Source organism: Alexandromys fortis, unplaced genomic scaffold (genome assembly GCF_014885135.2).
Source record: "Alexandromys fortis isolate MF-2015 unplaced genomic scaffold, M_Fortis_MF-2015_v1.1 scaffold_106, whole genome shotgun sequence".
NCBI lineage: Eukaryota > Metazoa > Chordata > Mammalia > Rodentia > Cricetidae > Alexandromys > Alexandromys fortis.
Genome location: NW_026067980.1, coordinates 2,247,468 through 2,264,050, shown reverse-complemented (window position 1 = coordinate 2,264,050; position 16,583 = coordinate 2,247,468). Strand labels below are relative to the sequence as shown.

At 39.1% G+C, this 16,583-nt stretch overlaps 1 protein-coding gene across 4 annotated transcripts in view; it reads left to right on the top strand.

Moving 5' to 3' along the window:
- The window catches only part of Sfmbt1 (Scm like with four mbt domains 1), a 102,203-nt gene extending 89,626 nt beyond the window's left edge, over positions 1-12,577 (top strand). For all 4 annotated transcript variants that reach the window (XM_050158148.1, XM_050158149.1, XM_050158147.1 and 1 more), the window contains 6 exons: positions 2,650-2,759; positions 4,248-4,423; positions 7,022-7,200; positions 7,376-7,621; positions 8,766-8,894; positions 10,133-12,577. In XM_050158148.1, coding sequence (XP_050014105.1) covers positions 2,650-2,759; positions 4,248-4,423; positions 7,022-7,200; positions 7,376-7,621; positions 8,766-8,894; positions 10,133-10,273 — 981 coding nt within the window. In that variant the 3' untranslated portion in view covers positions 10,274-12,577. The remainder of the gene's footprint in view (positions 1-2,649; positions 2,760-4,247; positions 4,424-7,021; positions 7,201-7,375; positions 7,622-8,765; positions 8,895-10,132) is intronic.
- The last annotated feature ends 4,006 nt before the right edge of the window (positions 12,578-16,583 follow it).

The window sequence follows — 16,583 nt, the reverse complement described above, 5'->3', positions numbered from 1 at the left end:
TCTTTGTGTTATTTATTTTAGTTTCATTAATTTCTGCTCAAATTTTTATTACTTACTGTCATCTTTTGGATTTGATTTGTTTTTGTTTTTCTAAATTCTTGAATTGCATCATTAGTAATTTATTTGTGCTTTTTCTGATTTTTTTTTTTAATGTAGACACTTAGAGCTATAAGTTTCCCCCAGGTGTTTTGTTGTATTGTGTTCTCATTGTTACTTAGTTCCAGGAATTTTTCATTTCTCGTTTGACCTGTTCATCATTCAGTACTGAGTGGGTTAATCTCTATGAGCGTATGTACTTAAGAGAGATTTCTTTGTTGTCAATTTTAAGTTTTATTGCATTATGATCAGATAAGAGACACAGTTATTCTGAATTTGTTAAGTTTGTGTCTCGTGATGTAGGCCGCTGAGTAGAACGTGTTTTATTCAGTGTTTGAGTAGAATATTCTGTAGAAAGCTGTAAGGTCATAATTAGTGTATAATGTCATTTAGTTCTGATGTTTCCTTGTTTATATTTTGTCCAGATGTCCTGTCTGATGGAGAAAGTGGGGTCTGAAAATCACCTGTTATTATTGGGTTGGTGGTCACTGGTGTAGTTAAGTCTAATAATAGACTCCTTATGAAATTGAGTACTCCAGAGTTTGACACCTACATGTTCAAAATTGTTATGTCTTCTCTTTTGATTGTTCTTTTGACTCTTGATCAAAGTGAAATGTCTTTCTCTCCTATTAGTTTAAAGTCTTATTTTGTCAGATATTAGGATAACAGTGCTTGTTTGATTGCTGTTCCTGTTAGCTTAGAATACTTTTTTTACTTCCTTTTACTTCAATGTGGTACCTGCCTTTAAAGCTGAGTTTCCTTTTTTTTTTTAAATCAAATGTCTTCTTTTTTTATATTTTTTTAATATTTATTTATTTATTATGTATACAATATTCTGTCTGTGTGTCTGCCTGCAGGCCAGAAGAGGGCACCAGACCTCATTACAGATGGTTGTGAGCCACCATGTGGTTGCTGGGAATTGAACTCAGGACCTTTGGAAGAGCAGGCAATGCTCTTAACCGCTGAGCCATCTCTCCAGCTCCCTAAAGCTGAGTTTCTTGTAGACAAAAGAAAAATGGGTTTTTGTTTCTTAATTCCTTTAGTCAGCCTGTGAGAGTTGAGACCATTGTAGTCATTTAGTTGTGGGGTTTTTGCTTTTGTGGTTTGTGTTCTTAGTCGTATTTTTTTGTTTCAGTAATTATAGTGTTATTTGTTTTCTGCGAATTGGGGAAGATTCAGGCAGAAGTAGGTTCAGGTGGACTCACCAGGCTAAACCAGAGCACAGGATGTGCTGGGCCTAGAGGAGAGTCTGTACCAGACAGTAAATTACTTTTGTCTTTACACGGCATGGCTGGCTAGAAGGCCCTGGATAGCAGACTCGTAGAGACTGGCATTGGCAGAGATTGGGCCAGGGAGCATTGTTTCACCATACCACATGGATGAGGACAAAGTAGAGATCTCTTACGCTGCATCAGGGTTCACCTTCACATGGTCCAGGATGAAACTCCTCCCCACTGACTCTAGGAAGGCCTTGCCTGAAATTGTAGGTTGGAATTCCCAACTTCAGGCTCCAAGCAGTCCCAGATAACTGAGGGGATGGAATGGCTGATAGGAGTGGTAGGGGCGTGTGCCTGTGATTCTAACCCTTAGGAGGCTGAGGCAGTAGAATTTTGAGTGCAAAGCAAGACCTTGTGTAAAGAAAAAAATATGTATGAATGCATGGGTTCACTGTGAGATTTGTTTACAACCAATAAGAGGTTGTATGGTATTAACTCGAGTCCATGATTAAGCTGTGAGTTTCTCAGGCTTTCAGTACCTTCAGCCACACTGTGTTGCACTGTTTATAACAAGTTTGAGGACTTGAACCTGTCAGTCTTCTAAAGGGGAAGGCAGAGTCTGAGGAACCTAGAGTTTGTGAACCAGACTCCTGGCCATCAAAAGAGTGATGCCTGTACAGTGTTCTCCTGCTGGTTTTTGTCAACTTGATATAAGCTAGAGTAATCAGGAAAGAAGAATTTCTGCTGAGAAAATGCCTCCATGAGATTGTCAGCAAGTCTCTGTTACATTTTATTGGTTAATGTAGGAGAGCCTAGTGCACTGTGGGTAGTGCTACCTCTGGACAGGCGGTCCTGGATTGTATAAGAAAGCAGGCTGTGCAATCCTTGAGAAGCAAGCTAGTAAGCAGTGTTCCTCCATGGTTTCTGCTTCAGTTTTTGCTACTAGCTTCCTACCATGTGTGGCTTCTCCCATTGAAAGACTGTAGCTTTTAAGTCAAGTAAACTCTTTTCTCCCTATTCCCAAGTAAATACAATTGTCTGTGCATCATGATGGGAAAAACATTTGGAAGTACATGCTAGGGTACTTTTAAATTTGTGGTACTTGTTTTTTCCTGAATGTTGTGAAGAATCTGATTACTCTTAATTTGTAGCTGACATGCTTTTGCTTTTATTATTTTGTTAACATTCTTAACTGGAAATAATCTCCAAAATGCTTTCAAAATGCTTTTCAAAAAAGGTTGGCAAGTGTATTAATATTCTAATATTCTAATATTCTAATGACCTGATTTTTCTCCTCCCTCCTGAATCTACATTTCTGCCTTAAAACCCATCTCAGGTCCTCACTTTACTTATCAATGCAGCCTACAAACCCAGTCGTGTCCTTCGTGAGCTCCAGCTGGACAAAGATTCTGTGTGGCATGGATGTGGGGAAGTCCTAAAAGCCAAGTGAGTAGAGTACCTCACCCTCTATTCTTGTAACTGCTGCAGCTGTTTGTGGTAAAGGACCAGGCTGATTTTTTCTTTTTGATTTCTTTTATGTTAATGATAAAAATAAATTCTAAGAAATAGAAATTTTTAAAAACATAAACATACACTTTTATTAGAGTGAAGATAGAAAAAATTGTTTTAAAACTTTTGTGAAAGTTTATGAACATTCACTACTGCTGACCTGAACTTTTTTTGTGGCAGGGTAGCAGTTGGCATATCATATTGTCCTTGAGCCACACTCTGAGGATCACTGCTCAGGATAAAGGAAGATTTAATAAAAAGATGCTTTTAGAGTAATTAGTAAAAGTAGTACTTAAATTCAAGGCTGGGAAACAGAGCTCATTGATAGAGTGCTTTCCTAGCGCACTTCAGGCCCTGGGTTAATCGCTCAGGTAAATGAATAAATAAGTGACTGCATACACATGTAAACTTTCACCTAAGATCAGAAAGCAAAGCCTTTGTCTTTCTTGTTTAAATAACTTAATTTTCAAGTTGTAGTGTACCAGATTGTCAGGGACCATCCTTGACAAAAATACCTCTTGCCAGGGTAGGGCATGGGGGATCAGAAAAACAGTAAAGAGGATGAAGATGCAAACAAAATAATAAAAACGAAAACATTGAACTGAAATCACCTGCGTTTAATTTCCAGTTGCTTAAAATACCCCTGACCCCAAAGATAAGATAAAAAGACTGTATTAACACGATACAGGGAAATGAACATACTGATTGAAGGTTGTGGGCTACATTTTATTTCTAGAACAAGACAAGTATTGCTCACACCCTAGACCAAAACATTCTGTTGGCAAACCACTCACTGGGTGGAACCCATAGTTATCTCCTTAAAGGAGTAGGAACTTAGTTGGATTCTTAGACTTTTGTTTGGAGTAGAAACAGATCTACTTCTCTATTCCTGAAATATAAGGTCAGGATATTAGCCACACCTGTTAACAATAACCTTGAGACAGCAGAACTCTACACCTAAATCTAGATTGGACCTTTGTTTGAGGTAGAAACGGACAATAACCTTGAATCAATAGAGATAAGTTCCAGCTCTCTGACCTTTGGACAAGATGGAATGGGCTCACATTTTTGGGCCTCCACACCAGATTTAAGTACAGAACTTTCTTTTTGTTTTAAGTATTCTCAAAGTATGGGGACTGGAAGGATGGCTCAGCAAATAAAAGCACTGGCAGAGGACCCAGGTTCAATTCCCAGAAACCATATAGCAGCTCACAGCTATCTGTGACTCCAGTTCCAGGGCATCCAAAACCTTCACAGAGACATACATGCAGGCCAAACATAAGCACACATAGAATAAAAATAATCATTAAGAGAATTCTCAAGCTCTGAAGTCAAGTAAAGCTATTTTCAGCATACTTGTGTTAAATTTTTCTTAGGGTGAACATTGGTGCAATAAGTTTGGCATCTGATGTTTTCTGATTGTAGATATAAAGGGAAGAGTTATCGAGCTACTGTTGAGATAGTGAAGACAGCAGATCGAGTGCCTGAGTTCTGCCGACAAACATGTATCAAATTGGAATGTTGTCCTAACCTTTTTGGTCCACGGATGGTTCTGGATACATGTTCTGAAAACTGCTCCGTTCTTACAAAGACTAAATACAGTGAGTAATGGTTTTCAGATGTGTTAGCCTTAACATTTGTCATCTTACATCTTATAGAGATAGTCATGCTATCAGAGAAGCACAATCTTCTTCTATAAAGGATCAGATGATAATATACTGGGGTCATGTGATCTCATTCTATTTTGTTGTTTTATTATATTTTATCTTTTTTTAAAAAATCTTTAAAAATAGAAGAACCAAGGAGGAATTCATTTTTGCAGAAAATTATATTAGAAAAAAAATTATATTACTTTACTTCATAATCAGAATTATCCCCGCCCCCACTTGTTTCCTCCTTCCCTTCTTTTTTCCCTCCCTTTTTTCTTTGTGTGTGTGTGTGGGGTGTGTGTGTGTGTGTGTGTGTGTGTGTGTGTGTGAGGGGGTGTTAGAAGTGTTGTGGTCTTTGTTGGTTTAGTTTGACTTTGGTGTTTTGAAACAGTTTTTCTGTATAGCCCTGATTGCCCTGACTGCCCTAGAACTCACTGTGTAGCTTCGGGTTGCCTCAAACTTTCTGTCCGCCTTACTCAGCCTTCCAATTACTGGGCTTATAGGCATATACCATCATATAAGCTGTTGCATGTTTTTGTCTCTATATTCTAAATTTTAATTAAAAACAAGAAGTATTTATTTATTTATTTATTTTGGTTTTTCAAGACAGGGTTTCTCTGTGGTTTTGGAGCCTGTCCTGGAACTAGCTCTTGTAGACCAGGCTGGTCTCGAACTCACAGAGATCCGCCTGCCTCTGCCTCCCAAGTGCTAGGATTAGAGACGTGAGCCACCACCGCCCGGCCACAAGAAGTATTTAGAATACCGAGAACTTTTAATTCTAAATAAAGAACAAATTAAAGTTGAAGGACTTTTTCTTTTTTAACCATAAAAGACAATTATAGTCATTAAGAAATTTATTAAAGAATAAATAGTGGGTTGAAATAGAGGATCTAGAGATAAAGTGAAACTTGCATAATCAGATGACTTTAACAAGGGTGACGGTGAAGAAAGAACTGACATTAGTATGGCACCAGTAACAGTGAATATCCAAACAGAAAAACAAAAACCGAACTTTGTTTTTTTAATAATTCCACCATTTTAAAAAGAGAAAGCCAATCCATAATATTAGGGAAATATCCTTAATGTGTGTGTCCAGCCAAGAATTTTTTCCAGAACACGTTATGAATTTCCACAACTCAGTAATATAAAAGGAAGTTATGAGATGACACAGAGCTGATAGCTGCATGCCATTTTGAATATATTAACTACCACTGAATTGTATACTTAAAATAGTTAATTGTATGTTACATGAGTTTCAGTTCAATTAAATTTTTTTAAAAAATAGAAATATGTCTAGAATTAGTGATGATTTCACACAGCAGTTACTTCACTAAAGCCAGTAAATAGTAGACCGTCAGCTGAATTTTATATGTGAATATATCTCTGTAATTTTTTTTAAAAATTCTAAAATAAAAAGCAAGTTACAACTAGTGGGGCACTTGTGCAATCCTGGGTTCAATCTACAGTGTCACATTTTTTAGTTTTTTAAATAAAGTAAAAAGAAGCCTTTAAACGATAAGAGGTGGCACAAACATTGTGGAAGAAGATACACAAATACATAGTAAGCACATGGCAACAGCTCAGTACAGTTTGTTACTTGGGCAATGTAAGTTTGAGATTTGTAGTAACATGGATAGAACGGAGGTATGTTGTAATAAGAGGAACAACTCAGATACACAAATGTGGAAGCTACAGTTAGTAGTAGAATAGTGCTTCCTTCCTTACCAGAACCCGGGAAGAATGTGCAGGCAGTGGGGCGTAGTGGTTTTTTGGTGAGTACAACAGTGCAGTCAGGTTGCAAGGGCAGCTTTTCATGTTCATGTGCACTTTGTGTGCACATGACAGAGGCCTGATGATGCTCAGCAATGCCATCTACCTCTTTTAAGACAAAGGCTCTTGTTATTCTTGGAGATAACTCTTAGATTGGTTATATGGAAGGCTAACTTTTGGCAACACCCTGTTTGAGCCTTGTTTGAGGGGATAAAGAAATAGTTTTGTGACTAAGAGCACTTACTTCTCTTGCAAAGAACCTGAGTTGTTCATTACAACTTTATTAATTATGGTCAAAACCAGGATATGGCCCAAGTGCACATCCACAGTGAAATCGATGAATGGGTAAATCGATACTATAGAATCCTACTCACCAACATAAAGAATTGGCTACTTAAATATGAGCACAGATGAGACTAAAAGAATCAATTGATATGAAAGAAGCATTTATAAACCAGTGCCCTCTGCAGGTGCTGCAGAGGCAAGTTCATCTGCAGTGAGGGAATCAGAAAAGTGGTTGCCTTGCAAATGAGTGATTGGGGCCTGAGAACTCTCTGATTGATGGAGATGTTGTCTGCCTTGATAAAGTGAGGATTGTTCACATTTTTACATGTTAGTATAAATCAGATTATGTATTTCTCTGCTTATTCCAATATGTGGAATTTAAACTACAAATGTAGTGACATCCATTTTCTGCTGTGCTAATGGAATCCTGTGGTTTTGAGGTACACAACAATAATGAAGGTACTTTTTTCCTTCTTTTTGGTCATTTATATTTAGCACACTATTATGGAAAGAAGAAAAATAAAAGAATTGGGAGGCCACCTGGTGGTCATAGTAATTTAGCTTGTGCCCTGAAAAAAGCCAGTAAGAAGAGAAAAAGGCGGAAAAATATTTTTGTTCATAAGAAGAAACGGGCTTCTGCATCTGTTGACAATACCCCAGTGGGCTCACCCCAGGTATGAGATCTGTGACACATCCGTCCTTTATAGGGGCAAGTGACCGCTGTTTTACAGTCTGCACACATAGTACCGGTACATCTTTATAATTTTAGTCTCTGCTCAGTAATATTTTTGTGGTTTAGTGACTACTGGTTTGTCCTGAGTTTCAGTGAGATTTTTCCTTTTCTTTTAGGGAAGTGGGGGAGAAGATGAGGGTGATGCAGATGATGCAGATGATGAGTCCTTAAGTGAGGGCAGCACATCTGAACAACAGGACGAGTTACAGGACGAATCCGAAACGTCAGAAAAAAAATCAAGCTCATCTTCTCCCACCCAGAGTGAGATGTCCGCTCCACTGCCCCCAGACACACAGACGAGTAAAAAAGAACCCAACACTCATTCATTCTCAGATGATGAAAATAAGCCTCCTTCACCAAAGGTACCTTGTTGGAGGAAAAAAAAAATCTTTCATTTTCCTTTATATTCTGTCATTTATGGTGCTAGCTCACTTCTTCCCTTATGAACTTAGGAAGAATTTCTAGGGAGAGATGGTTTAGCAGTTAAGAGCACATCCTGCTCTTCTGGGGGACTCCAGGTGGATTTCCGGCACCCATCCCCTCAAGACTGCCTGGAATTCTAGTTCTGATGTCTTCTTCTGGCCCCTCTGTATACTGTGTGCATACATACACACACAAATACAAATAATAACAAAACTTAAAAAAAATAATAAAGTGATCCTTGATGCTCTGGTTTTCATGTGTTTCAAGGATTATCTGGATATTATTTATAGAGGGACCTTCACAAGGAGCTGCTGGTTTTAAGTAAAAAGAAAAAGTTTCATTGCTAGCTTATTTGCAACCTGCCATTTGGTTTAGAGAAAAGTGTCATTTAAATAATTTTTTAGAATATGTATGGTTTTCTAGAAACAAATTATTTACCCATTTAATTCTTACTCACCTGTCTTGTTTAGCACATTTACTCTGTACATAAATGCACATTGTATGACTTATATAATAGTTCCAGCTACAGCTAACTTACTTCAGAACTGGTAGCGTGTGCTTGCCTAAAGTGCATAAAGCCCTAGGCTCAATCCTCAGCATAGTATAAAACCAGGTGTGATGATACACATACTCTTTAACCCCAGTACTTGGGAGATGGAGGCAGGGAATCAGTTCAAAGCTATCCTGGGTGCCTCATGAAACCCCTTCTAAAATAAACATAACTGGACTTTTAAAATGTCCTGTTAACAGGGACAATAAAAGATTTCTTCTTGTTGTTCTCATTTGAAATGACATTTGCCCTAGCATCCTATCAGAGAACAACCAAAACAGTCCAGAAACACATTGGAAATATAAATAAATTTGATAAAATTTATATTATAAGTTTCCCAGATAGCTAATGCATGTGAGCCTCTTATCTTCTTTGCTGGAAGAAAGCAGTCCCAGAGAGTGAGAATAGGGGCACGGGAGAGGTTAGTCTTAAGTGTACTTTAACTCCTGTCTTAAAGGATTATGGGATTTCTTTGGGGAGAGGTTTTTAAAATGTTAGTGCTTTAACCAATTGGCATCATCTTGTTGTTGAAGGAAATAAGGATTGAAGTTGATGAAAGGCTTCACCTGGACAGTAACCCACTGAAGTGGAGTGTGGCAGATGTCGTGCGGTTCATCAGATCCACTGACTGTGCGCCACTGGCAAGAATATTCCTGGACCAGGTAATCATGAATAGCACAATCTGTAATAATGTGTCTGTTTGGTAAAGAGCTATGTGTATAATAGGCAAAAATTACAAGATTTAGGAAATAATATTTTGGTACAAATTGTTGTGGTTCCCTTTTGCTACTCATAGGACTTGTACCATAATTGCAGCAGGTTATTGCTTTGTTTTCCCTCAAAATTGAATTCTATACTATAAATATTTAAATAATTTAAATATTTAAAAACGGGCATCTATTAATTGACCTCATCTTTTTAAAAACAATGTTTGTTTTAATTTTATGTGCATTGATGATTTGCAATGGGTGTCGGGTTCCCTGGAATTAGAATTATAGACAGTTGTGAGCTACCATGTGGGTGCTGGGAATTGAACTCAGAACCTTTGGAAGAACAGTCAGCGAACCATCTCTCCAGCCCTGATGCTTTTAAACTTAAAAAAGTTAGCATCTCTAATATACCATACTCTAGAGTGGTGACCAGTTTTAATGCAGGTATGGTGAAACACGAATAGCTATGGAAGGCAGAAGATGTAGCTATATTCAGAACAGCATCTATGACTATTGCCCCAGTCTTGGATAGTTATGGTAGGAGGCTCACAAGTTGGAAGCCAGCCTGGGTTACATAGTGAATTTGAAGCCAGTCTAGGCTACATAGTCAGACCATGTTCCAAAAATAAAACAAAAGCCTGGTCATCTTTGAAGTTTTTTAAATGAATTTTACAAAGTAGGAGAACATTAGTATTTTCAAATAGTTTTAGATTTAGAAAGAGTTCTTTAGTCGGGCGTGGTGTCTCACGGCTTTAATCCCAGCACTCAGGAGGCAGAGATAGTTGGATCTCTTGAGTTCGAGGCCAGCCTGGTCTACAAAAGAGTTCCAAGACAATCAGGACTGTTACACAGAGAAACCCTGTCTCAAAAAAAAAAAAAAAAACAGAAGAAAAGAAAAAGAAAGAAAGAGTCCTTTAAAAGTATTTTTTCTTTTCACAATTAATTGTCAGTTACAGGGCTTCATAGATATCGAATTTCTGTTGAGCAGAATCTGTAGGTTAGTGTCTCAAGGCTGGTAAAATTTATTACTAACTCCGAAAGCTCCTCAGGGTGACGGAATCTGGCACTTTTTAAAGGGGAAACTAATGCAGGGAAACAGAGAACTGTAGTTATGGCAGTGCAAGTAGGAACTGCCATGAAGAAGCTTCATTTGTGCGCACATCATGGACTCTGTTCTTTGTCCTCAACAGGAAATCGATGGGCAGGCCCTTTTGCTCCTTACCCTTCCCACCGTTCAAGAGTGCATGGACTTGAAGTTGGGCCCTGCCATCAAGCTTTGCCATCACATAGAGAGGATCAAGTTTGCTTTTTATGAGCAGTTTGCCAACTGAGGACAAGCAGGGGGAGCCGGGTCTTTGAAGCACAGTTCAGTAAACCATTTGCCCTGCTCTCCAGGTGGCTGCAGTTGTCCTGGGGCTGTGGGCCCTGCAAATGTTGGCTAGCTTTCTTTGCACTTTCAGGGAAGGAGGACATGCACTGAGGAAGCGCAAGCAGCACAAAAATGGCTCTCCTGCAGTGGAAATACGACTTCTGCTCGGAAGATTGCAGTTTCCAAAAGTTGTGAGAAAACAACCTTAAAACTGTGGATTCCCATGAATGGAAAAACAGAGAGTGATCTGGACAGCACCTGTTTGGTTCTCTCCATTCTGTCCCTTCCCACTGTAGACTGAACTTTGTTCTTGAAGAGAGAGGACACAGCTTTAAGTCAGCACTGACTTGGGACTGTGCCTAAGGCACATCAGTGCTTCATTGTCATTGTGTTTTTAAGCTTTTTTTTTTTTTAAATTAAAGCAGTTCATTTTGGGGATAATTATACGGCTCTAGGGTTTTGAATGTATAGTTACACATTGATCCATTTTAAAATCTATTCGTAGGAGTTTCTTTGTTTACTACCTCTGTTGATGACTGCGCTTACAGCCATGAGTGACATTTTTTGTATGATGCCATTTTTAAGCTGAATGCTGAAACTATGACAGAAGTTAGAGAAGGCCCTGTCTGCTTTCTTAACGATATCACGTGGCACTTACAATAGTCCCTTAACCATTTCTCCTCAGAATTCTACTGTTACATCCTTCATCTTTACCCAGTTTTGGCCACCATTGTTAAGCGGCCTCACAAAGACTAATGTCTGGTGTTTCAGTTTTAAAAGATACTTAAGTGGCTTTTATTTATGTTTATTTTTCTCTAGAGTTGTTTGACTACCTCTGTTTCATCTCTGGAGTCTCTGCTCTCAGTGACAATCAGTGGTGTCCTTTGGCTCCACTGTAAAGCCCATTTTCCCGGTCTTCTAGGTGTGTCCAGGAAGAAGCACAGGAGAGAAACTCTGGCTTTGGGGATGGCACAAAGTATGGAGTTTCTTAGTAGCGTCCTTGGTTATGAGTATTGAGGAGTCTGTGACAACGCCACCCCAAATGTCCCAGATCTTGCTTCATCTGGAAAGCCAATCAGAGCTGGTTGGTACTTGGATGGGAGAGGTAGTGGAGGAGTCTGGACCTCTGTAGCCATACTTATACCTGTCTCCAGTCACACCAGTTTAAATTGAATGTTATTTACATTCTGAGAAATCCCATTCAGTAGCTCAGTCTTTGAATTTTTTTTTTTCAATTAAACTCAAGTTGACATGAAATTCCAGGTGAATTTTCACTTTTAATGACATTGTTAGCTATTATAGAAAATAGCACTTGCTATGTTGTAGCCATGAGTAAGGAAAGACATACTGCACAGGTTGCCTCCTTTAAATGTTTTCCTTGTTGATTATTTATTTATTTATTTATTTATTTATTTTTTGGTTACCTTGATCTCTACACATTTATACCCTAAGCATTTTTTCCTCAAGAATTGAAAATGTTTTAAAATTGCAAACCGAGTAAATTCTGAACAACTATACAAATTGCAAATATAAGGTAATATTACAAATTTAAATTGTGAATTTTTTTTTCTTTTCTCACCTCAACCCCCACTTGTTTTTATGAACACTGGGAAAGTCTGTAGTCTGGATCCTGTTCTTCATTGGATAACTCTTGACCTGACAGCCAAGTCTTAAAACAGTGACTATTCACATCGTCACCATCAGGCATATCTGGAGGAAGCTTCATCTAAGTAACAGCTCACTGTCTGAGCTCACTTAGAAATCCAGCTTTTAAAAAATAACTGGAGTTCTCATGCCACTGGAGAGAAACATACTTGATAGTAGTAAACAGCTGGTATTGGCAGGCTGATTTGGGGTGGCTGTCTTCATAGAATTTCCCGAGACCTCAGCAGTTAAGTCAATACAAGAGGGGGTCTCATGAGGACCTAAACATATACCTGTAGAATTTCACATTGCTGTAGTAAAAGGAGGGGTGACAGCAATGACTGTGCCATTATGTCGTTCTTGAACTCAAAGATCACATAATGTGGTATGATCAGAGATGACAGGCCCTAAGTAGTCCCGAGTGGGGGAGGGGTGGGACTGACTGTACCATCATTAGTTTCCGCTTTCTCCCGTAGAAAGGCCATTCATAGTGGTGGCGCACGCCTTTAATCCCAGCACTTGGGAGGCAGAGGCAGGCGGATCTCTGTGAGTTCGAGACCAGTCTGGTCTACAAGAGCTAGTTCCAGGACAGGAACCAAAACCACAGAGAAACCCTGTCTCGAAAAACCAAAAAAAAAAAAAAGGCTAGTCATAAATTAGGCGAGTGAGGAGAGCACACTTACTGGGATACGGCATACTCTTATCTGCCCCATCCCTCCTCCCTGGTGTCACACATAAGAGGATTGTATGAGAATTCCGCAAAAAACTTTTTTAAAGTATAAAATCCTAATCCCAGATTGGGTATGGTGATACATACCTCTAGTCCCAGCACTTGGGAAGTGGAAATGAGGATCAGAAGTTCAAGTTCATCCTCAGCTACATAGTGAGTTCTGGGCTAGCCTGGACTATATGGGACCCTGTCTCGTTCTGCTTTTGTTTTGTTTTGTTTTCTGTTTATCTAACAAAGATGCTGGGGTTAGGTTGTATAGGAGTGATGTTCAGTTATGATCATTCTGAGATTCTTAAGGTGGTAATACCTTGCATTGTTGGGAAAGGGGTTTGTATTTTGGACATTTGTATGTGAAGTCTGTTTCTGAGAAAGCCAACCTCATAAATTTATTAGAGGTGTGTTGTCTGGAGTTTCCCTGCACTTGTTCCCACAGCTTGCCTACTGTCAAGTTTTTTGTGATCTATGTTTAACCTGGATTGACAAACTTACAAACACATGGAAGGCCTCTTCTCCTCCTAGACCTGAGAAGTTAGCAAACTTAAACTAGACTTTACAGCTATGCTGGTCTTTTTAGCCAACCGTTGACCTGTTCGTGCAGATTGGTCCCAATGTTTTGACTATATTTCCTGGGTTTCTTATGACTGCTATTTTCCTTTGTGAGCCACCTTCATCCTTTTAAAGTATAGGGATGCATTAATGGAGCCTTTGAATTCTATCTTTAGCCTTTCTATAGCAATGTACTTGGTTCCCTGTGTTTATAATACGGATCCAGGAAAGGTATTAGTCAACCTCTGGAAAGGATGATCTTGGTAGATATTTATGAATTATGATAGAGGCAGGCTAGAAAACCACCGAGTTTGGCGTTCGTGTGTCTCTTTTCCTAGAAGTAAAATGTTTTTCACTACAAGGGAAAGAGCATCAGTTACTAGCGTGATGCCTGAATACAGCTTAAGGCAGGTAGGGCTTACAGCACCCACCCCTCTCAAGCCAGCACTGTTTCTAAGAGACACAGAACATCAGGGAACCTAAATGAAAGGTAACAGCAATGTAAAATCATTGTAAAACCTGTCACTGATACTTATTGTTACTTGGTACCTCTCAGCAAAAACTTAGATTTAAGAGATTCTTTTCTGGTTTCATTGATTATTAGAAGTGCTGGTAGTCTTTGGACTGTGGAAACAGTGAGTTCAAACTTGTCTTACATACTGGGGATATTCCATGTGTGTGCAGACTCATACAGGTCCCAAAGTAATCTGTTTTATCAGTAGGACGTATATGTTGTCCTTCACTAACAGAAGCTAAGTAGATGGGCTGGAGAGATGGCTTAGAGGTTAAGAGCATTGCCTCCTCTTCCAAAGGTCCTGAGTTTAACTCCCAACAACCACATGGTGGCTCACAACCATCTGTAATGGGGTCTGGTGCCCTCTTCTGGCCTGCAGGCATACACACAGACAGAATATTGTATACATAATAAATAAATACTTAAAAAAAAAAAGCTAAGTAGAAAACTTGAGCTAACAAGATAGTACCTCTGTAAATTTGGATGTCTCCCGTCTTAGGACCTTTGTAAGTTGCTGTGTTGTGGCCATGGTTTTGATTAGAAACTTTGTAAGGGCAGAGCCTCCTGTACAACCCAGAAGTAATGGTCACTTTCCCAGAATTGGCTTTATTCACTTTGAATGTTTTACTTATGAATTTTGATGATTGCTTTGTATGAGAATATATGTACTTGGAGAGTTTGAATTTATCCGCATAAGCTACCCATTGACCTAGAGTTTTGTTGTAAGAAATGTAAGCCCAAAGTCTCGTCCAAATGGATCTGGTTCCAGGTCCGTTCGTTCACTTGGGGATTGTTTTCCTCAGTGCTTGTCTTCAGCCACACCGGTAGCTTTGCTCTGTGAGCAGCATTAAGTTTGAGACATAAGGTAATGGTTATTAAATGCAGTGCATGGTGATTTTTTCTTGCTGCTGGGTTTACGAAGTCAAAATTTCACAGGAACCTGAAGAAACAGGAATGAAGGTTTGTCGGGGAGGTCTAAGACTCTGTGCTTTTTCTAACTAGTCTGGCGTGGCATTCCGGCCTACCACAGTGAAGCATTGTGAAAGGGAGGCAGGCAGCAGAGTCACCAGACAGTTGTCACTACCAGCCGTAGAGTGTGGAGCTGAGCCGCAGGGAGGAGGGGGTGAGCTTGCTGACCCTGAAGCCGTGTCACCGTTACTAATGTGTGAGAGGGACTGTACTCGGAATGTGTGGAGACTCAGGCCTAAGGGTTCCTGTATGGCTTATCTGCCTAACTGTGTCTAGCTTGGCAGAATAGGGGCAGTCACAGAATGTTGAAGGTTATAGACTTTAAGGGCAGCTCAGATCACAAAGCAGATTGGTAGAGACAGAAGTCTACAAAGCTTAGGCAGTCTCTAGTCCGTTTGAGGTCTCTAGAGAAAATAGTTTGAATGTTTCTCTGGAGAGTGCTCATTTGCTTTTCCCTCACCTCCCTCCTCTTTTTTTAGTTGAATTTTCTCTAATGACAATCAGAGGCCTGCCAGGATTGGGACTCCAGGCTGGTTCCAGCTCTGTCCCTAGGCCTTTCCAGTACTCTCTCCTTGGAAGTAATGCACCTTATTTAATGTATTTCGCTTTAAAAAAAAAATCAAGTTGCTTGTTTGGAACAAAATGAGATGCTTTTGGCATTGTATCCTACCTGCTTGCTGTTTTTACTCTTAATTTAAAATTTATGCATTGAAGACCAAGTACACTTAAGGAGAAATATGCACTAGAATACCTATTTCCCATCAAGTTTGATGGTTATAATTTTAAAGGATTAAAAACAAAGCAAAACTATTTTGAATGAATGTATGTGTGCTTTTCTTTATTTTGGCAAATTAGTAAGTTTGTGATATGACCGTTTTAAGTGGTTGTGAGAAAATTAAACAGGTATTAGTTTGTCTTTAACTTCATTTGTGCTAATTTCATAGTGAGAAAAGCTTCTGGCTCAATTACATTCTCCGAGACTCTTTCCAGTGGGCCTCAGCTTCATTGCTAAGTACATTCTCCCAAACTCTTTCTAATGAGTAAGAGAGACCCTTCCTACTCAAATAAAGGTCTAGAAGCCCCCTGTTTTTGGCTATCCCTTCTGGATTTAGATTTTTTTTTTTTAAGTTTCTAAGAAGAGATAGAGTAAGCAGAATCCTCTTGTCCTTTGTTCTCTGCAGGCCTTAGAATCATCCACATCTGAATGTGTACAGAGCAGTGTTTTATCCCAAACACTTTTCACCTCTTGAACTATGTCTTCAAGTAACTAATAATCTTTTTGTTTGTTTTGTTCTGTTTTTCTAGACAAGGTTTCTCTATGTAGCCTTGGCTGTCCTAGAACTTGCTCTATAGACCAGAATGGCCTTGAACTCAGAAATCCACCTGCCTCTGCCTCCTGAGTGCTGGGATTTGTGTGTGCCACCATCACCTGGTTGTAACTAATAATCTCATGCCCAGTTACAGTCTCTTCTGCTTTAAGACACATTCTCTGGTTCTCCTGAACATGAACTGTATCTGTTAGGTGGTTTTTTTTTTTTTTTTATTAAGATCCTTCTTGAACTTACAGGGAATAATGACAGTTTTAACTTTCCTTTATGCATTTAGTTTCTTAATCTTTCCCCCATGGTCAATAAATTTGTGGAGAATTTTCAAATTTAAGTTAAAATTCAGTTAAATTTACATTTGTCGTATGCTAAATCTGTTGGATTCAAGAGTGAATCAAGACTAGTTCTACCTTCAGGAAGCTCATCCTCAGGTCACACAGCTGACTCTGTCCTACCTCTAACAGTCTGAAAAGCATTGCACACAAGGAAAGTGTGCACACAGTGGGGAGGGCGGTCAGGTGGGCTTGCTGCGTGAGCAGGAGGA